The sequence below is a fragment of the Lupinus angustifolius genome, chromosome LG12 (genome assembly GCF_001865875.1).
Source record: "Lupinus angustifolius cultivar Tanjil chromosome LG12, LupAngTanjil_v1.0, whole genome shotgun sequence".
Taxonomy (NCBI): domain Eukaryota; kingdom Viridiplantae; phylum Streptophyta; class Magnoliopsida; order Fabales; family Fabaceae; genus Lupinus; species Lupinus angustifolius.
Window position 1 is genome coordinate 1357709 of NC_032020.1, and position 21020 is coordinate 1378728.

A 21020-nucleotide genomic window follows, 5' to 3' on the forward strand; every position below is an offset into this window, starting at 1 on the left:
TGGTACAAACTAAAACTTGAGGAACAATTTGATGGTACCTAAAAAAGTTGAGGGGACAATTTGATACTAATAATGGTGTTAGAAAATTAATGTTATGACCAATGATGTTAATGAATATGGAGCCTCAATTTGACATAAAAAAGGCATAATTAAATTTGGCTTATGGGACCTGAAAAAACAATTAAATTGAAAACTAAAATGTAATTGTACATTGAGAAAGACTCCATATAAGGTAGGTTTACATGTAAGGTTAGACATTTAGCAAGTGATAATGGATATAAACAGTATAAAAGATGTATACACAATCAACGCATCTTTCACCATTCATTTAGATTATATTTTTTGAAAAGTCAATGATGATTAAAAATTAATAGTGAATGATGCAATAACAATGTAAAAAACTTTTCTATACGTCTTTCTCTTTATATAATACTAGCTTGTTAGCTGGTGCAATGCATGCCATAACATTCTTTTTGTCCTTATTGTATTTACTTACATTTGTAATAATATTAATTCTAAGTAATTTAATGTCTGAGGTGGTTCGCATTTGTATTTGCTTCTAGTTAATTAGATAACTTGTGGACTTTAGGTCATTTATGTTAGTTAATCATATACTATCAATGTAAAAATTTGTATACAATCACTACACCATCCACCATTTATTTATATTACTTGTTTTTGAACATAATGCAATGACAATATATAACAAACATGAATGGTAATGCAATGATAGTATATAAAATCCATATTTCGTGGGTGCATACATTTTTCCTCTCTTGAAGTGATACATGTCAAGTTTATTTTAATCTTCTAATCTCTACCACATGAATGGAGTAAGGTGGACAAGTTTAAGAAAATGGCACATCATTCAATTATAATTAAGAATATATATATAGTGATTTACTGTAATATGATTATGACTGAAGTATTCTGTACATTGACTACTCATAAAGCACAATAGTCTTTAAGAAGTTGCCTAGCACGATCAAGAGATCCACACTTTTTGTAGATTAAATGCAGATTATAAGCAGCTTCTCTATGAAGGTTGCAATAACCAGGTTTATGATTTTCCATCATATCTGGAACCTCATTTGGAAGTTTTGGAATTGGATAATCTTTTTCATGAGTAGCAATCACTTTCTCATAATAAAAAGCTGCTAGACTTATTAGACCAACATGATGAAATGCCCTACCTATGTTGTATAAGGATTCCTGCAAACTCTAACAATTTTTGCTTAATTTACTGTTTCCTCATCAATGCATATAGATAAGTAAGAAACTCATATAAGGAAATTCATTAAAAATTTAGCGAAATATACCTGGCTGTTCTCGCAAATCCTCAAATTGTTATAGAGGAATGCGAAACCTTGCGCGACGCACTGATGCTTATTTTGAAGCCTGAAACCCAATGCTAAGTTGATCAAGGCTGTTCCTGAGAGACATTCAGTGAAAAAACAATTCACTAAACGCTTATTGTTGGATAAAGCAAGCACGACATGCATACATCATAGAATGAAAGAGCATACCAACACAAAGATTAACCAATGGATTTTCAGGCAGAAGTTTATAAGCTTCAAGGTATTTCCTTGCAGCGTCTTGATGATGGCTAAATACGGTAAACTGGTGCCCAGCAATGAGGAGAGGAGCCGCACAATCTGCAAGTTTTCCTTGCATAGCACGTATAAATTTAGTGTGCCTTGTATCTCGACTTTCCAATCTATCAAGCAAGAGAAAACAAGGAGACAGAGTAGAAGAAAAATTAAGGCCTTGAATCTATGTTGTAATGTTAAGAAAATTAAGGATTCTGGCAAATGTTTTGCCTAGAACCCAGGTTACTCAATCCACATTACCTGGAGATAACCTTGTAGTAGCAATTCCAAGCGGCGACACTGTATGGATGTTGCTGAACAATGTATTTTACACAATCAAATCCATGCTTAGGATCGGTAGTGTTGTATGCCATTTCTGCGTAGAACATAAATTTGCAATATTAGTAAGATATGCATCCCCCAAGAACCTTCACATCGTGAGTTGCAATAACAGAAATGTCTAAATGTAAAGAAGGGAGAGAAAAAAAATAAAAAAACAGTAATTCTTCATGTTTTATTTTGATTTCTTGGAATGGGAGAAAAATTGGAAGCAAAAAATAAATGCACAAGGAAGCACCAGTCTGTCAGGGTTCAGCACTTACGAGCTCCAAGAGATCTAAGCTCCTCTTTCTTCTCAGAAGATAGAGAAGTCGGAGCCAACCTTAGAGTGAGATTAATAATCTCCAATGCTTCCCAATACCTTTGCAATGATGCTAATGCCTTGCACAACTGTACAAAAATATTAAACGGTCAGAAATTACAAAGGAAATGGATGCAGAAAACAGAGATAGGTAGAAGCACTAACATCAATTATTAGCTGGTGATATTCTTCAACATTGAGAATATTACACAAAGGAAGATCTTTGTCTGCTTCCTGAAAAAACCCCATGCAATATATACATAAGGTAGTTAGCACATTATTACTCCGGATATTTGCTCAAAAGGAAAGCATGTAACACATATTACCTGAGGCTCATCATCTGAATCATCACTTAGCCAGTCAACTCCAGAGGCCAGTGCCTCGGCTTTCTGTTTCTCCTTCTCGATTGCCTTCTTCTGAAGCAACTTTCTTGCCCTGGAAGCTTTCGACCTAATTTTATAAATCGATAAGAGAAGTTATTTACACTTTGCCAACAAATGTAGTGAAGGGCAAACACCAAACATCATGCATGAACATGGCCCTACAATTTTGGTTGTGCTATCGGCAAAAGTTTTGAAGAGAATAATGACCACCAATCTATGAAGCATATATACAATGTATGACATATGTGACATACAGATAATGATATGGGGATATAGAATTTTGGCATTTTATCAGCAAAAGCTTTGGAGTTTAGAATTTGATATTTTTAATGCTTACAATTATTAGGTTAAAATAATCACACATTTTGTAATTATCCTTCCTGTGACTAGAAGAACAACCAAGTCCCAAAGCTCCTTAACCTAGCCTAGAATCTATGAAGCCATTTATTGAAACACAGATCCAAGACTAAATCCATCTGAGGCATGAAGCCTTCTATTCTTTAGATATTTTGTGATTGAAGGGGGTAAATTGCTGATCTCTGATTTGAAGTTTGAGAATCATAACACTGAAAGTGACTCATAAGTAATAGTAATAAGCATATCACCAGATCACATGCTTTCAATCATTTACCCCCAATTACACTCCTAATCGACAGAAATCTATCAACTAGAACCAATCCTCTAATCATCCTAAATCACCATTGAGTAAGGGTATGCACTTAAACTCACACAACCTACTTTAACAGTTTTCTATACTTAATCACATTAGATGAAAGATAACTCATAAAATTAATAAACCTGACTGTATGTGCATTTGATAGTATAATTAGGAATATAATAGCAACATGTGAGAAACAATACTTGCAGATCAGAAGGTTTATACATCAATTAGACTCCTAGTCAACAGCAATCTATCAACTAGAATCAATCCCCCAATCATCCTAAACCACCAGTAAGGGTAAGCACTTAAACTCACACAACTAACTTTAATAGTTTTCCATACTCAACCACATTAGATGACAGAATCTGGAGTACGACGGTCCCGCCTAATGGAATCTGGAGTGATAGTATAATTAGAAACGTAATAAAAATAGAGAAACAATACTTACAGATCAGATGGTGTAGCTATCGGTCTGAATCCTTGAAATACATTATTATCCTTTTCCTGACCATTCAGCTTCCTAACCCTTTCAAGTAGATCTCTTCTGGAGAGCCGTTTCTTTGATTTTTTAGAAAAGCAAAAACGCTTCTTTCTACCCTACAGAAAGAACCAATGTTGACATGTATTGACTTTCTTTTTTGACAAAAGAAATTTAATTAGAAAAGCAGGAGAAAAGGTATATCTTGGAAGAGGACAATAAATCCCTCAAATATTTTAAAACAAATAGAGAAAAGGTAATAAGATGGCCATATCTTTGCACAAGTCTACAGATATAAATAATTCAAGAACCTGCAGCTAAAAGCTTAAGCTCTAAGATTGAGTAGTCAACTCTAAAGATCTCTCTCACTGCTCAATTTTTAGTTACTCAAATATTACCTTTTGTCGAAGAGTTGCAACATACAGTGATTCACGTGTCAAAGGGAAAATTGCACCCACAAAATCTTCGTGCATCCCCTTATTCCAATATATGTTGCACAGCTTCAGTTTTATTCTTTCATCAACCCACCATCTATTTGACTTTTCAGAATGTGCTTCACCAGAGTCTGCAAGTATCTTACGTTAAAATCTCCAACAAAGAACTTTGATCACAAATAAAGAAAACATTTCGGAAATGTACCAGAATCCTTTGGAGGAGACAACAAGGAAATGGCTTCATCTGCTTTCCCTTCTTCAAGCAGAAGGGAAGCCAAAGTTATGCGGGCATCAACATTATCTTGTATTGTTTCAAGGGCTGAAACAAAAGCTTGTTAGGCAACTGAGGAATGTAAATACTAAAAGAAAAGGTAGCAAGAAAACCAAAGACCTATCCAAGCAGAAAATTAATCTGAACACAATGGGTATTGCATTGCCAGCACTTGATATATATACTCTCTACACTAAATGCATGTAGTGTAAAAATACACACCTAAAATATGCTATTATAACTCAAATCAATTCTAAACTATGTCAGGGTAGAATGTATCAATGTACCAGCATTCTGAATATGGAAAATCCGTTTTCCTTTTCCCTATTAAAAGAATAGGGACTTCGAAACTTCAAATAATCACGGATTAATCATAAATTCTTCTTTTAACAGCAAATAAAAATTATTTAGAAAGAAGCAAAGGCAGAACAAACAGATGATGATAAGATATCCTCCATAACAGGGGGCAAAAGAGAAAATCAGGAATGCAGCATGTTCAATCTCTCTGAAAACCTAATACCAATACTCGTTTAAACATCCCTGAGCAAAGCAGTACACAGAAGCCACAAAATAAATCTTGCACCAATTACCAAATTCAAATCTAGGCTGAGAGACACCATTAAAGACACGGCTATTCATTTCCAACAATGAATCTGATCGAGTAGGGAATTACATAAATTGCAAAATGACACAAAATTAGAGCCCGCATATTTTTACCATAACATTTAAAAAATTAAAACCAACCATGAAAAATTGTGCTTAAGTCTAAAGTAAAGCAGTATACCCAATTATCCAATAATCGTGAAACTCCCCAAAAAAACTTATTTCAAAGGAAAGTAGTTGCCTTTCGATCTAAAAGCAATCAGGAAAATTTCCAAATGACATTATCTTAAATATTTCAAAATCTATCTATTAATTCATACCTGATAAATGAATGAAGTACTTTATGATCAACATACATAATTATGGATAAGAAAAGTTGAAAACAAAACCTTACCTTGGGAAAAGAAAAGAATTGCTTGTGACCTTTCTTTCAAGGATTCATAACATCTAGCAATTTTCAGATACAGAAGACCCTGCAATGAAGAAGCTTAGTATTTCTAGTCAAAATAGTCATGTGTTGCAAACTCAGCAAGTGACTAACACAAACTGATTTCTAGCCCACATAGTGAAGTCATCTGCCAAATGGAAAAAAAATAGTATACTGATGCTCTCACAGAAGTTGCTGAAATTGCTATTGTTTACCTTTTCAGAAAACTAAACAAAGGGCTAGGTTTCAAGATATATAATTACTGAGTATCATTGAATATTTAACTATAAACCAGCACAAAGTATTCTACCCACTCATGCCATTTAAAAGGGATTATACAGCTTAGGGACATAATTGCAGTAGACAGTAATGAGTTACCATACATTTCCATTTCCATTATTTGCTTCCAACATCAGATAATAATTCAATGCAGAATTGTAATGCCCAAGGTCCATTAATGAGTCTGCAACCTCAATGACCAAGTCAACATGCTCGCTTGCATTCTCCGGTTTCAAATCATTAAAGTGAACCTGTTAATCAGGTGAAAACCATTGTATTAATGGAAGCTAACAAGAAACACTGGAATGATATAAAAAATGATAAACCATGCTTTGGAAAAGGAATGGAGAGAGGGAGTTTTGCTGGAGTACACAGTATAATAACCTATATTTTCTTAGTTTCAGATAAGTAAAGAAGGTATCTATTTAGAAAGGAAAATCGGCACAAAATCACTTGCAAATTTCTTTCGGACTTCAAAAGTGATGTACTACTACATGGGGAGATTGTCGCGGATAAGTAAAAAGCTTCATTACCCATAAATTGACTAAGACACAGAAAATGATGCATAAATTAGAAATGCAGAGAAAATCAAGGCTAATTGAGGAAGTCTCCATGCAGTTATTCATAGAATACTGTTGAGTATAAGTAAAACCTGAAATGATATTCTGAGGTTCAAGCATGTCGACTGAACGTGGCAATGATCAAGAAAAACAAAGTTAATTCAATCATAAATCTTATAGTATAGTATGCATGCAACGCACCTGAGCTTCCTCCATGTTTCCAAGATGGGCATGGCAGATTCCAGCTTTAATTTTCAAATTCAGAGGCAAATCTTTTCCCGAACTCACTACCTGAGCATGCACAATGATATGCTGAAGAGCTCGGTCATGTTCCTTAGTTTCCATTAATGTGGCAGCCAGTAGATCTACTACACTTTCTTCGTTGGGTTGACTCTGAAGATAGTCTTCAAGAATGCGAACTGAACGATCAGAACAGTCTTTTTGACCACATTTTCGGTAGAACTAAAAGAAGAAAGCATAAATTGAATTCAATAATGGAAGTGAAACGCAAAATATTAATTTGACCAAAATAAAAAAGCAAATACTTTCCAGAACATGATCTTAGATGAGGAGCAACTCAATGACGTAACACACAAGCAAAAGATACACTATACAGCATTGCATTGGCAAATCGGTTTTTATATGAAAAAAATCAATAACATACACAAACAAAAATTCTGAAAGGGCGTAATTCATAGAAAATTAAATGCATGTTCATATCAAATCTGGCTCATAATAAATAGACTAAGGCAAACCTCAGCTGCTGCTTTTAGTGCATCAACATTCTCAGGACAGAGTTGATGTACTTGCTCATATGCCACAGCAGCTTTTTGATAATCTCCAAGCTCAACATAAAGCTTTGCTCGATGGCTTCTAAGAGTAATGTCCTTGGGATCTGCTGTTATTGCTTTTGAAAGACAATAACCAGCCTGGCCAATATCACCTTGTTCTCTGTGTTTGAAGAAGGTTCTCAACTCAGTAACTAAAGTGCTTCTTTAATGCATAAAAACATTGTTTAAAATGAAACCACACATGATTTTAGTAATGCCAGAAATGGTGACACAATTCGATGAGATAAATATGGTCAAGATATTTTGGAAATGAAAAATGAAGTTAGCTATGAACCATATTTCCCATTAATACATTGCATAGACGGGCAATTATTTAAGAATACAATACTTGGATGCAATTTGATCCTCCTTCGTGATTAAAGAAGCAATGTACATTCATGCACCTAAATACTTCAACCAGAACAATTTCATAAAACTAAAGATAGCAACAAAAATGAGGAACATCTCACATGGACCAGGTAAAAAGCAATTCCCAGAGAGATGAATCTTTTGGAGTCAAATGAGCAGCAATCATGTAAAACCCTGTAGCTTTTTTATAATCCTTAAGTGACCTATAGACAAGTCCAAGGGTGTGATATGGATCAGGCAAATTTGGAGCCAACCTAACAACTTCATGCAAGACAGCAATAGCCTGCAAAAAGCCAACAGAGCAAAGCAATAGATGATTTGCAAAAAGCTTAAGCGATAGGAACTCTATAATGTATATTATACTCAAACAGTGAAACAGGCACAGAAAGCAAACTTAAACAGCCCACTATTATGATAAGAACTGCAGTGATAAGAACTGGTATAAAACAGAAAGAAAGAAGCCAAGAATTCAGTGCAAGAAAGGCCTTAAACCAAAATCAATGTGATTCTTGGCAAGGTATAAGCACTCTGATTTATTGAAAAGAATAGTACAGCAATGAAGAACTCTCACTAGGTCCCAGACCTCCCTTCTGGCTCCACAACCAGACTAAAATTCCCAATTCATTAACTACCTTCCCTCCAAGTTAGTTCCCTATTAATAAGCTAACTAACAACTAGCTGCTAAGGGCATTTTAGGAAGTCTTTAACCAAACTTTCCTATTTCCCCTTCTATATACATTTTAAATATTAGGCTTTGGCTTTGGCCTAATCCTATCATATTAACGTCTCATTTTAATATTTTTATTGGAAGCAACCATGTCCTTGTCTATTGCAAACCTAAGAGGTAGTGTTGTAGCCATAGCAAAATAAGTCAGTGTGAAATATGCATTATCTATGGATTTTGAGCAGTCTCTTGAGTTAATTATCGGAAAATATGGAAATTTTGAGCAATAAGACGAGGGTTGTCTTGCACAAGAAATACAAAATATATCAAACTAACATAAAAGCATATAGTCCAAGTTGAATCAAATCAATCTTATGCTCAGAGTGACAATACAATAAATTCTAGCATACTTCAGTACTTTATTGCAGAATGGATGGGGATCACATGTCCCCATTCATGTCCCACTTGGTGTACCAAGCTAATCACAAAGCTCCATTTATTTAAAAAGAAAAATTATAAAAACAGAAATTAATATTTTAATAATATTTTGTGAAGTTTGATTGGTCCGGGACAGGGGGACAGGAAAATTGTGGGACATGTGATCATTGTCCATTGCAAAATAAGGTCATCAAAAAGAAATAGAAGCAATTAGCTAACTCTGGTGCCACAAGCTATAGGTTGTCACAGGATGGAATAACGCACCTGGTCATAACGGGCACATGCATAGTGAAGTGTGGCATCGCCCATCATCCGTGTTAGCCGAGGGTTGAGTTTATTCCTTGACCCTTTTCGCCTACCTCTTTTTTTCTCCTGCATTGACAGATAAATAGTAGTGAAAAGTTGTCATAAGTTTTTTTTAGAAAGGTAAATACTTCAATTACCACTAAGAAAGACTGTAATTGGCACAAAAATAAATAAGATTTCACTTCCAAAATCATTTTCCCAATTACATCGATGTATTATCTGGTGTCCATTGCATTGTTAGAATCTTAAACATATAATAATCTACCATTCCTAAAAAGAATTAAGGAAGGTTATTAACTTCTTCTAGGATAACCTTCACTTATGTAGGGGGAAAGGAAATAAAATATAATCAGCAGCAATATGACACTATGATAAACTACCATTCAAATTCACTGCTAACATAATTAATACTTATGCTCATATGTATTATTATGAATAATTGAATAGCATTCATACCTTCTTTGATCTCCTCCTGCGCTTACCATGATCCAATAGTTCCATCATCTCAGCTATGGCTGCCCCAGTTATGTCATCATCTTCCCTTGCCTTCTTACAAGCACTCCCTTCACTGCGTTTAGAGACATTCAATAATGCTTGCGTCACTTGTGGGAGCAAATTGTGAGCACATTTAGGCAAGTAACTTAATTAAGCGCTTACCCCACAAGTTTTTTGAATAAGCTAAAGAGACCATATTTTCATATGCTGATATGCTTATGTGATAAGCTGATTAAAGTAAATTAAAAAAACTTACATATAAAATGGTTCCTCACAATGTAACATCAATAATATATCAATATCATATGTCTATTTCAATCAACTAGCTACACGGCACAGCTATAACTTTTAGATACAATCTCAAGTTTTCAACTAGCTGCACAACTATAAGCTAATTTTTCCAAATAGAACCTCGAGCATGTTTTTGGAAGAGCTTGTAAGCTTATTAATAATAAGCTTCAGTTCTATTTTTAATTTAACTTATTTCAACATGCTTATAGAAAGGTGATAAGCTCTTATGTGATAAACCAAACATAATGTATGAATGATGATGGGACGGGACGTGTCGAGTCATGCATCTTTATCACTTACCCGACCCTAAATATTGACCGAAACTAATTTTTGAATTTGAAATAACCAAACATGTCTTGGTCTCCACATATGTGATATATGTAATAACTAACTAGGATTCAAGATTCTCAAGCGAAGCAATTAGAACATGAATAAATAAATACAATGAGATAGTGAATAAGTTAGTTACGGTTGAGATAGTTGAAGTGTTTTTCGCTTTTTATTGGCGAGAGCTTGAGATTCAAGACGCTCGAATTGGCGATAATGTTGAACACTAGAATTATCAACGAAATCCAAAGGACTCATTCCGTTTTCGAATCTGAAAGTGTACTCTTCTTCTTCTTCTTCGTGTTCGTCTTCTTGTACTTCATTAGCATGAGATTCTGAGGGTTTGTCATTGAATGAAGTTGGATTTGTCTCAACCAATACATCATCACAATCATCATCATCTTCAGATTCAGATTCAGATGAAGAATCATCTGAACTAGTTTCCCTATTTTGAGAAACTTCCTCTATCTTCTGCTTCTTTGCACTAACCTCTTTCTCGATTTCGTCTTCGGTTTTTCTTTCTGGTAACGATTTCATCTTCTTGGCGACGGCGTGGTCAGAATGCGGTTGCCTGAAGCGGTGGCTCGGTGGCGGTGACGGTGGCAGAGGGAATAAATAAGAGATGGTGAGAGTTAGGTTTAGTTTTTTTATATTTGAGATGTTTTATTATTATAGATTAATAAGAATAATTATTGTATAGATTTTATTTATACTTATTATCTATCTATATCTATACCTATACTATTAATAAAGGGAAAACATAAAATAACTATGATGTAATTTGTGTTTTCCTATTTTGCCCCTAGTATCTTTTTATTTCTACTAAAAAACCATATAATATTATTTTCTTATTTTATCCTTATTATCTTCTTATTTTAAAAGTGTATTTAAAAAATTGAATATTAGACCAATTGAATGAATTCAACCGTAAATTTAGCGCAAAAAATTATATTTGAATTTATAAAATACAAACTATACATTACAAACGATAGGAAAGCGGGTTGACAGGCATGACAGTTAAAACTCATGGCATAATTATTTACATGACATAATTTTCACTTACCTATTTTTCTTTACAATACAAAATATAAACGAAGGTCAGAGGAAGTTACATTCACTAAATAGATCAAACTGCCAATGCATTTTTTAATAATATCACAATTCATTTTTATATTTTTATCAAAAAATTATAATATCATGTACGAAAAAAGTTATATAATTCTCTAAAATGAAATATATACCAATTAAATATTCAATACTAAAAAGTAAAAATACAGGTCGGCAGACACGGAGTGACTGCCGACACGCTAGTTTATTATAAAGTCAAAACATGATGTATAGTTTATAATAATAGAAATAAAATAAGTATTTTTGGTTTACATTGCTATAATCATCCAAGTATATCTTGTTAATCCTTGAGTTTCATGATTCTGCACTATGTTGTTTACCGGGAATTGATGATATCTCTCGGTTATATCTTTTGTCTCAAACGTTGTATTTTACCAAAAAATGAAATATAAGTTATCTCCTATATTCACAAAAAACTAAAATTGTGTGTTTATTTAAATTTATCCTACAAAAAAATTCCAAAAAACTAAAAGAAATTAAACAAATGTTATAATACTAATAGATAGAATAAATCGTAATATGATGAGATATTTTATTCTTTATGAATTTATCCTATAGTAATTATGATTGTTTTCTATTTTTTAAATTTGTTGTTATTAATTATTATTACTTTACACATAAATTCATTTAGTGTCTCAATTTTATATATAATATAGTCATATGAGATGAGAATTGAAATAAAGGTCCCTCCAAGGAATAACAACATATAAGATCATTTAAAATTTATTAAGAAATTAATATAAAAATATATTGGATTCAACACCCTAAATATAAAGGATATCTTACATTCTCATGATTTAAGACATATTTTGTTCAAATTTTAGGATAAAAGCAATAAATAATTAATCATTTGGACCTCTTGAATTATATTAGACCTCAATTCTTTGCCTATTCTTTGTATGAGATATATAAAGGTGAACATGTAATGTCCTATAACAGTGTGTTATTATATGTGATATTTATTTTTATTGGTAGAGAAATATATATTTAAATTTAAAATTAATAATAAAGTATTTTCTGATCGATAAAAAAAAACGACACATTTTGAGACATAAAATGTGTTCGGAAAATATAAGTGTTGGGCAGCTAGCAAACAAAAAGAGTTGTTAATAATTGAATAAAATTGTAGGTTGTCTGCATCAAACATCACTAATTTAAAACAGACACAACAGCTAGCAATGGCATAGTAACCTCAACTCTGCTTTCTTCCAACAAACAGGTTCTCAACCTTTAACCCTTCAACTTCTCTCTTCTTTTGCTTTTAACTTTTTGTTCTTTATAACTTCTTTAGTAACATCTTCCACTTTTAAAATGTTTCATTTTTTTATAAAAAAAAAGTTCTTTACAACTTCTTAAAATGCTAGTGATTTATGTCATTTCGGAAGTTGGCAACTTTTCTCAGAATTTTTTTAGTCATGAGTTTATGATGTGAAAATCTGAAAAGTTGTGTACAACACATTTTGTTATAACATTTCTACAACATATTTTTTTGTAAGAGTTTAAAATATGTGCACCGACAATGTAAAAAAATCAATACCGACAGTATAAAAAATACTTACACTGTCACTGTATACATGTTACATTTTTTTGTAAACAAATACACTGAAAAGCTGAACAGTTTTTGAGGAAAGTAGGGATGACAATGAAAACCGAACCTGTGGGTACCGGCTCGAAATCCGAAATTAACCTGGAAAACCAGATGTTTTATACCCAAGCTAAAGTTAGTGTTATTGTTTAATGCCCTAACCAAGTATAGCACTGTTCTTAATTGAATCTTCACTCAACTTTTGTAAATGGATAATATATTCATAGGTAATGTTAGGGGAGTTGGTAAAGCATGATAGAATAAGATGTCTTGTCAGAAAAAAATGTCTTACTTTGTCAATGTCATGTTTTATTTTGTTTCATTGCTCGAAGCTCTCATGGTTTGTTGCGCCAAACTAATACTTTTGGAAATATACCAAATATAAAACAAAATTCATATGTTTTGTTTCATCGAATGCAAGAAGCTCCTACTCAGTGAAGCCTGAGAGACTAGATGTACGCAATCTTACCCTCACAAGTAAAGACACTATTTTTAAGATTCGAACATGTAATATAACATCATGGTCACTAAGCAACAACCTTACAGTTGCGCAAAGTTCACCTCCATTTACCATATGTTTTGTTTCATGCATATTGTAACACCCCAGTTCTGACATGCGATCTCTCAGGCCCATGAATACACTGAATGTGCCACCCGTTAAGCTTAAATACTCCTACAGTATTTTATTCCCCTCCAAGGAGAGCCTCCCACGACTCGAACTCGTGACCTCAAGTAGCTTAATGGCAGTGACTCGGTGGTATAGTGACTATTTGTCCCTAAGGTCATGAGTTCGAGTCGCGGGAGGTTCTCCTTTGTGGGGAATAAAATACTGCAGAGAGTATTTAAGCTGATGGGTGGCACGCTCAGTATATTCATGGACGTGTGAGGTCGCATGTCAGGGCTGGGTATTACACATATAAACACTACAATGTGTATAGACCATCTTGGATTAGATTTAAACTGTTTTTGTTTTTCTTTCAATTAAACTGATATGTTTTGCTCAACTGCTGTATAGGGAAAGAGAACTAAAGCTGAATTTTGGTTTCAAAAATGGCAAGTGCATCTACTTTTGCTCTATCTGAAACTGAATATGACATGGTGAAACACATAGTCGAAATTCGAGTCCTCGAGGAGCTAAAGTTATCCGAAAGCAGCATCTACAAGGTTCCTTGCAATCTTAGGAAGGTGAATGAGGAAGCCTATACTCCTCAATTGATCTCAATAGGTCCTATTCACTTCGGAAAAGTTGAATTGAAGCCAATGCAAGAGAACAAACAAAGATATTTCCATTTCTTCTGGGAGCGCTTATCGAGTGATCAAGCCATGAAGGACTATAAACACTATCTTGAAATGAAAGAACAAGAAATAAGGCAATGCTATGCGGAGAACTTCGCGGACGATATTACCAAAGAGAAATTTGTTGACATGATATTGTTGGATGCTGTGTTCATCATGGAACTCTTGTTAAGGAATAGTGCTTGGAAATCAGATAGAAACAAACATGAGCATGAATATGTCACAACGGAATCGTTTCGTATGAAACATAGAGATGATTACATATTGACACAATCATGGCTCGGCATAGAGATTGCAAGGGACTTGATATTGCTCGAAAATCAGATTCCATTTTTCGTGCTGAATGAACTGTATGAAACAGTTGTCCCTGATGACAACAAAAAGCAAGAACATACTTGCTTTGTTGATCTTGCTCTTGAGTACTTTGCATTTTATGACACTCAGAGATCTTCTTCTTCCGAAACAAAGATGGTCTTAGGCAGTAACAGCTCCAGAAAATATTACTTAAGTGGTACAATCCGCGGTTCCGAGAAGCGTTCGGAAGAAAACAAAGATGCATGCAAGAGGCCTAAACATTTCACTGATTTGATCAGGTTTTTTTACCTTCCAACTTCTCAATTAGGCCAATGTGGTTGCCCGGATAGTTTCCTAAGGACTGCAACAAAGCTTCAAGAAGCAGGGGTAAGCTTTGAGAAAGTTCTCAAAAGAAGATTACTCGACATAACATTCGACAAGACACGAATCCTAAGTTCCTTTCTTTGTTTGAGTTGCATACCATGCTTGAACTATTTCAAAGCGCGTTTTCGGGTTCCTCAATTGAAGGTAAACCACACAACAGAATGTGTTCTAAGGAACCTCATCGCATTCGAGCAATGTCATTATCCGGAACAACCTTACATATGCAACTATGTTTCACTTATCGATTCTCTAATTCACACTCAGGTCGATGTAGAGTTGCTTGTTGAGAAGGAAGTAATTGTGCATGAACTTGGTAGTGATAAGGAAGTAGCAACACTAGTGAATGGTCTTTGCAAACATGTTATGACAAATACAACATGTTACTATGAGATTATAAATGAACTCAATAAACATTACCAGAACATTTGGAATAGGACCATGGCTGCATTGTGGTTAGTGTATTTTAGGGACCCTTGGAGAGCAAGTTCAACTGTGGTTGGGATTGCTGTGCTTGTTTTTGCTGTATTCAACTTCCTTCGAGTAATGCATTATTTTCTCTAGCAACTTCAAAACTTTATATTATGATGCCTCATTATATCTTTAGTTTTCATGCATGAATATAAATGAACAAGTACTAAGTTGTATATGTTGTTGTCTCAATACTATGTACTAATGATGTTTTATTAGTAATAACAGTGTGTTTGTGTTAGGGATGTTTGAAATATATTATTATATGAAGTCGCACATTGCCTAATATTATAGTGGAGTAGAATATCAATGTTATATATTGGACTCATGTCCTTTGTTATAATGTGCACTACATAGAAGCGTCATAGAAAAGTACCAAACAGAAACACCCTATGACACTTGGAACCATGAGTGTGCTAGAGCTTGTAATCCTTATTCTCTAATAATACATTGGTAGCCGCTCAGCGCTACCGGAGACGTAGGTACAATTGGCCGAACTCCGTTATCAAATTCTGTTTTATTTATTCTATGCACTTTATTTGATTGCTTATGGTCAATGATGCGCAATAGTGACTTCCACTCCACCAACAATTTGTATTAGTTTATATCTACATTCACTTTAGTGCACAAACTTCATCTAGCTAGTGTTTTGGCAAATGAGTTCATAAAGTCTATAATTTGGAGGCAGTGTTTTAAATTGCGGTCGCGATAGCGGTTGTGGTTACTGCAATCGCAGTAATTGCGATTGTTGTGATGCAGATAGCGGCCATTGCGGTGTGAATTATTTTGTGAGAAAAAATATATTTTTGACATCGATGCGATCTAATGCGGTTCCGTTGCGGCCTGATGCGGTTCCGTTGCGGTTGCATCACTGTGAATCGGGATCACATCACAATTGCGGTGTGATACGATTGCAGTGGTCACCGCTGCATCACGTGATGCAGTATGCAATTTTGATACACTGTTTGGAGGTGAATTGTAACTTATAAGTTGTGAACTTATTTTATTTTACATCTATCAGGTAACTTGCAAGTTAATCTGATCAATTATAAACTCAATTTTCTATTCCTACATTATAACCTTTCAACTAATTTATAAGCTAGATTGAACCTACCTTAATATTTTAATATCTTGTTGAGTAATAGTAATAAATTTTAATCAATAATTTTATATTTTTTTTATTAAAGTTAGTTTAGTTGTGTAAGGCTGCACTAAATCCCAAGTAGACTAAAATGTCATGTTCTATTTATGAGGGCGATAATTGTTGAAATCGATAATCACACACTAAACAAAAAAACATTATGATTGATGTTTTTGTCTAAATGATGGAAACTACTCATCTAGATAAATACAATTGTATAAGGATTTTAAAACTAATCTAGGCCGGCATACCAACTTTATCTATAAATATTTACAATGGATTTTTACTAGATTTATTATATATACATTGATAGTGTAAGAGTTTTTTACACTGTCAACAATCATTCACCATTAATTTGTTAACCACCATTGACTAGTAAACAAAAGAAATAGAAATTAATGTTGTATAATGTAACAACAATATGAATTCAAATTGTCACAATTTATGTCTTCTAGTTCTACTAATTTATTTAACTCTTACGAATACTATTAACTAATTGTGTACTCACTCAATTAACTAAGTCATTTACAAGAAATTTAAGAGGATGCATAGATAATATTATTGACTCGAATAATGACTTTAATAAACCATTTCGGATGGATGAGATTAATTTTAAACATGGACAACATAAAATGGAATTCTTCTTTACCATGAGAAAATTTGTTCAGTTTCTAAATATTGATGACCCACTAGTGCTAGAAAAAGCTAAGAAAGAAGAAAATGATAAACTAGCTATAAAAATAGCTTTATGGAATGGACATGATGACTTATTATAGAATTTCATATTGAATGAGTTGTCTCATAATCTTTATAATTATTAAAATTCTTATAAGTCTGTCAAATTAATTTGTCGCTTCATTGATTGATTTGTCAAACATGAGAAAACGAATAGAATTAGACTTTATTCTTCCATCTTGTTCGGAATAACTTTTACATTAGATGACTTTCTAAATTATTTTATTTAGAATAAGGGTTTCCTAACTTAGGAAAATATTTTTTCATTGAATCAAATTAGTATTGATATTTGGACCAAAAACCTTCTATGCTTTCTTGGAAAATCTTTTGATGAAGAGATTTTTGATAAACTAACTTTCTGAAAATTAAAAATATAAAATACCAAATTCTCTCTCACCTCACACTCATAAATCTTAATCATCTTCCTCATTTAACTTATTCTCAAATTTCAAAGTCCTAACTTTCTCTCGCTACCTTGACGTCGCATGTCGCCCCCATCTTTCTCTCTTGTCGGGACCACCACCACCTTCGAAAAACACTCCCTCGCTACCTATCGCCTTGGCCTACCAAATGTTTTTGTAAAAATAAGTTGTTAATATTCTTACTACTACTTTTTATTTATTTTAAACTTAATTTATATATTTATAGAAGAACAATTAATATCAATTATTGGATTTTATTTGAATGATCAAATTTTAAAAGTAAATAAATGCACATGTTTTTTAACTATCAATTAAGTTTTAATTCTAATCATCCATATCATGCACGAACGGATACATGCTCAATCCAGGGTGTGCACATGCACACCTTAGGAAAAAAATTGTTTGTATTACCCTTATACTTAATATTTTTGCACTTTTAGTTATATAAAATTGTATCAATGTCACCCATTTGTTATATTATGATAAAATTATATCGTTGCTACTAAATTTGGACCAATCATCGATATAGTCGGGTTATCGAGTCAATGATTAAATTAGTGGGTCAATGGTTGGACCAGTTAAATAGATTTATATTAACTAACATTATTTACTAACTTTATACTTCAAACTTAAAAAAACATTATTATCACACAATTACCTAATTAAACAATCAACAATTTTTTTTTTACTACAACCAAATGTTACAAAGAAGTTAAAAACATCATAAACAACATAAGTTTTACAATTTAATGACAAGAAAAGCAGATAAATAGTTAAAAACTTAATTAAATAGCGAAGATTTTATAACAAAACTCAAATAAGGACAAACCTAACTAAGAATAATTTGAAGCTCATTATTCTTTTTCCCTCAAGCATACATAGATTGATTTGGTTGGTTCGACCAAATAAGTCATCATTTTTATGAGTAAAATAGTTGAATCGAACCGATTCATACTTGTTTTACTTCTTGGCAGATCAAATGAGCATTTTAGATTTGTTAAGTGTTCAGTCTAGGTTGGATTAGCCAGTCCGAGTCCGAGTTTAATAACATTACACTTAACGCCACTTGCAACCCCTGATCCTGAATCTGCCACAAGTGTCATATATGGTTGCTTGACTCATATTTATCTTACAATTTTTATATCAAATACATATAATATTTGGGACGTGGGCATGTTAGTGGGAAAGAGACAATAACTGCCATGCATAGCATAACCGTTAAAGGCAATATAGAAGAGTACAAACAAACATAAAGACAAAATTTAGTGATGTTGTGTTTTGATGTTGTTAATGGAAAATGCATGTGAAAAATGAGGAAGAGTGTTATATAAAGAAAGGACCATGGAAAGCAGAAGAAGATGAAGTGTTACTGAATCATGTCAACAAGTATGGTCCTAGAGATTGGAGCTCCATTCGATCCAAGGGTCTTCTTCATAGGACCGGCAAATCTTGTCGTCTTCGTTGGGTCAATAAGCTTCAACCTAATCTTAAGAAGTATGTATTTTTGTTTTGGTTGATGTCACGAGTTCAAATCCTGAAAACAACATTTTCGTTTGTAAAGTTAAAACTATGTACATCTGTCTCGGAAATTATGCTTATACATGGATGGTTGTTACTTGCACTATAGTTAGATGAAGTAACCTTATTGTTTGTACAACAAGGATGTACAATACCCCCATTAGAAATAGAAAGGAGGGCTCATACTATTTCTTGCTTTTTTCTTCCTTTTTAGCCAATATGAATTTTGTCAAACTTATTATACAAAATTGGTTGTATAAAACTAGATTTTCTACAATGTGAAACAAATTAAATTTTACTTTTTTTAACAAAGTTAGAAAGCATGAGCCCATTGGGAGAGTTAGCCTCACGTACCTGTGGATGCTCCCGACTCGGACAGGATTGACTCCAGTGTGAGAATACCCGTAGGAAACAAAAAAAGAAGAAGTTAGAAAGCATGATTTATAAAAAGGTAAGGTTGTACTATAGTTGTTGAAAATAGGTATCCTACAAAAACAAGTCACAAATCAAATGACTCTATACAATTCACAAAAACAACTTTGTCAAATTTGGTTTCATTGTAGGTAAAATTATTTGATGGATTTTATCTGATTTTTTTGTTCTTTGGGGGTGTCACTATTGGCCTCCTCTAAGTGGATGCAAGTTTTCAGTAGAAGAAGAGAGAGTGGTAATAGAGTTGCAGGCAGAAATTGGGAACAAATGGGCCAAAATTGCATCTTATTTGCAAGGAAGAACAGATAATGATGTGAAGAATTTCTGGAGCAGTAGGCAAAAGAGGCTAGCTAGGATTCTGCACACAACAACATGCACTTCCAAATCACAAAAGAATAAAACCAAAGTTTCTGAAGTTCAAGATGGTTTCACTTTGGAGGTAAACTGAAAGATTTCTCTCTTTCTGGTCATCAATGTTTTCTCATAAGACAGAACTGAAAGTAACACCAGTTTCAAGATCTAGTTTTTTGTTGAAAACAGTAACATGCTATTTATTAATGTTGTTCTCATTATTCATACCAATGATGCATTATTTATACCTGCTTATAGTGGCTACAAATTTGGAACAGGCTTAGAAAATGATTCAAATGTTCTATGTGGTAATGTTCTTTTATACTGCAATTTTTTACATAGCACTAATTTTGTTGATTTCTAGGCTTCTAAGCTAAGTTCTTCAATGGAAGGGGAATCATCATCAATAATGTCTCAGCAGTCATACTCATTATCCTTCAATCAGAATTCTGAGTTCATCAAAATGGTGCCACTACCTAGTTCTGACATAAATCATGCTGAACAAGAGTTTATTACCCCTTTTGAGAGTTATAAAAACACTGAACAAATTTCATTCCCTCAGGTTCCAGAACTCAAGACTGATATTACATTCTCAATGGAAAGCCAAGATCTTTTGGCAAGAATTGATGAGCCAAATTTCATTGATGTATTTGACCCTATTCATGCATCATCTGAGTATGAAATAGGTGTTGAACTTCCCATTGGTTTACCTTTCTTTGAGCCATTATCAGGAAATAGTGGAATTGGGACAAGGGATAGAGTTGAAAACTCCAAAAACAGTGACAGCTTCTTTGATGATTTTCCAGTGGACATTTTTGATGATATGGAACAACCTACTAGCCCTTCTAAGCTTTGAAATTTCATGGCCAATTGTTATTTACTGTATTCTATGTGTTGCAATCTTGCAACTGCAGGCTGAAAATATATACTTATTATTACATATAATTTGATGACTGATTCTAGTTTACAATCATGAACACTCAAAAACAGACAGTGTAATTGTTCATGTTGCTGGTGTTATTATAATTGTTGGTATTATGGAATTGTATTAATGATTTAGCTCACTTTCCTAAATAAGGAAATTGACCAACTTTGTACAAATAACAAGATATTTTCACTTTTCAATTATTTTTCCTAACACTAAAAAATCCAAAATAAGTTTCCCTGAATTTCTTCTTCTTCTTCTTCTTCTTCTTCTTCTAATTTTCTTTTTAAGTATTT

At 33.3% G+C, this 21020-nt stretch overlaps 3 protein-coding genes across 5 annotated transcripts; 2 read left to right on the top strand and 1 right to left on the bottom strand.

Moving 5' to 3' along the window:
• LOC109362535 (general transcription factor 3C polypeptide 3) lies at positions 873-21002 on the bottom strand. Of its 3 annotated transcripts, XM_019608384.1 has the most exons (19): positions 20970-21002; positions 10188-10345; positions 9389-9500; positions 8891-8998; positions 7626-7807; positions 7081-7276; positions 6527-6787; positions 5870-6016; positions 5454-5532; positions 4391-4504; positions 4150-4316; positions 3722-3870; positions 2556-2679; positions 2395-2463; positions 2192-2318; positions 1851-1965; positions 1527-1717; positions 1320-1432; positions 873-1212 (listed from the first exon to the last, which is right to left on the bottom strand). In XM_019608384.1, exons 2-19 carry the CDS (start codon positions 10301-10303, stop codon positions 946-948), a joined length of 2637 nt encoding a protein of 878 aa, XP_019463929.1. In that variant the 5' UTR covers positions 10304-10345; positions 20970-21002; the 3' UTR covers positions 873-945. The 3 variants fall into 3 exon arrangements, 2 of the variants coding, with proteins under 2 accessions (XP_019463929.1, XP_019463928.1); XM_019608383.1 differs by lacking the exon at positions 20970-21002 and having other exon boundaries at positions 10188-10701; XR_002109414.1 differs by lacking the exons at positions 873-1212; positions 1320-1432; positions 20970-21002 and having other exon boundaries at positions 1622-1728; positions 1796-1965; positions 10188-10703.
• Positions 12315-15383, top strand: LOC109362536 (UPF0481 protein At3g47200-like). Its single transcript, XM_019608385.1, has 2 exons — positions 12315-12392; positions 13774-15383. The coding sequence occupies exon 2, from the start codon at positions 13809-13811 to the stop codon at positions 15291-15293; it is 1485 nt and encodes a 494-aa protein (XP_019463930.1). The 5' UTR covers positions 12315-12392; positions 13774-13808; the 3' UTR covers positions 15294-15383.
• LOC109361807 (myb-related protein 340) lies at positions 18703-20655 on the top strand. The gene is made up of 3 exons (XM_019607344.1): positions 18703-18992; positions 19650-19887; positions 20164-20655. The coding sequence occupies exons 1-3, from the start codon at positions 18796-18798 to the stop codon at positions 20653-20655; spliced, it is 927 nt and encodes a 308-aa protein (XP_019462889.1). The 5' UTR covers positions 18703-18795.

Coding starts and splice junctions, on each gene's coding strand:
- LOC109362536 (XM_019608385.1), top strand. CDS start 13,809: ATGGCAAGTGCATCTACTTTTGCTCTATCTGAAACTGAATATGACATG.
- LOC109361807 (XM_019607344.1), top strand. CDS start 18,796: ATGCATGTGAAAAATGAGGAAGAGTGTTATATAAAGAAAGGACCATGG. Junction 18,993..19,649: donor CTTCAACCTAATCTTAAGAA/GTATGTATTTTT, acceptor GCCTCCTCTAAG/TGGATGCAAGTTTTCAGTAG. Junction 19,888..20,163: donor AAGATGGTTTCACTTTGGAG/GTAAACTGAAAG, acceptor GTTGATTTCTAG/GCTTCTAAGCTAAGTTCTTC.
- LOC109362535 (XM_019608383.1), bottom strand. CDS start 10,582: ATGAAATCGTTACCAGAAAGAAAAACCGAAGACGAAATCGAGAAAGAG. Junction 7,277..7,625: donor TTGCTTTTTACCTGGTCCAT/GTGAGATGTTCC, acceptor CTTCAAACACAG/AGAACAAGGTGATATTGGCC. Junction 2,680..3,721: donor ATAGCTACACCATCTGATCT/GTAAGTATTGTT, acceptor TTATAAAATTAG/GTCGAAAGCTTCCAGGGCAA.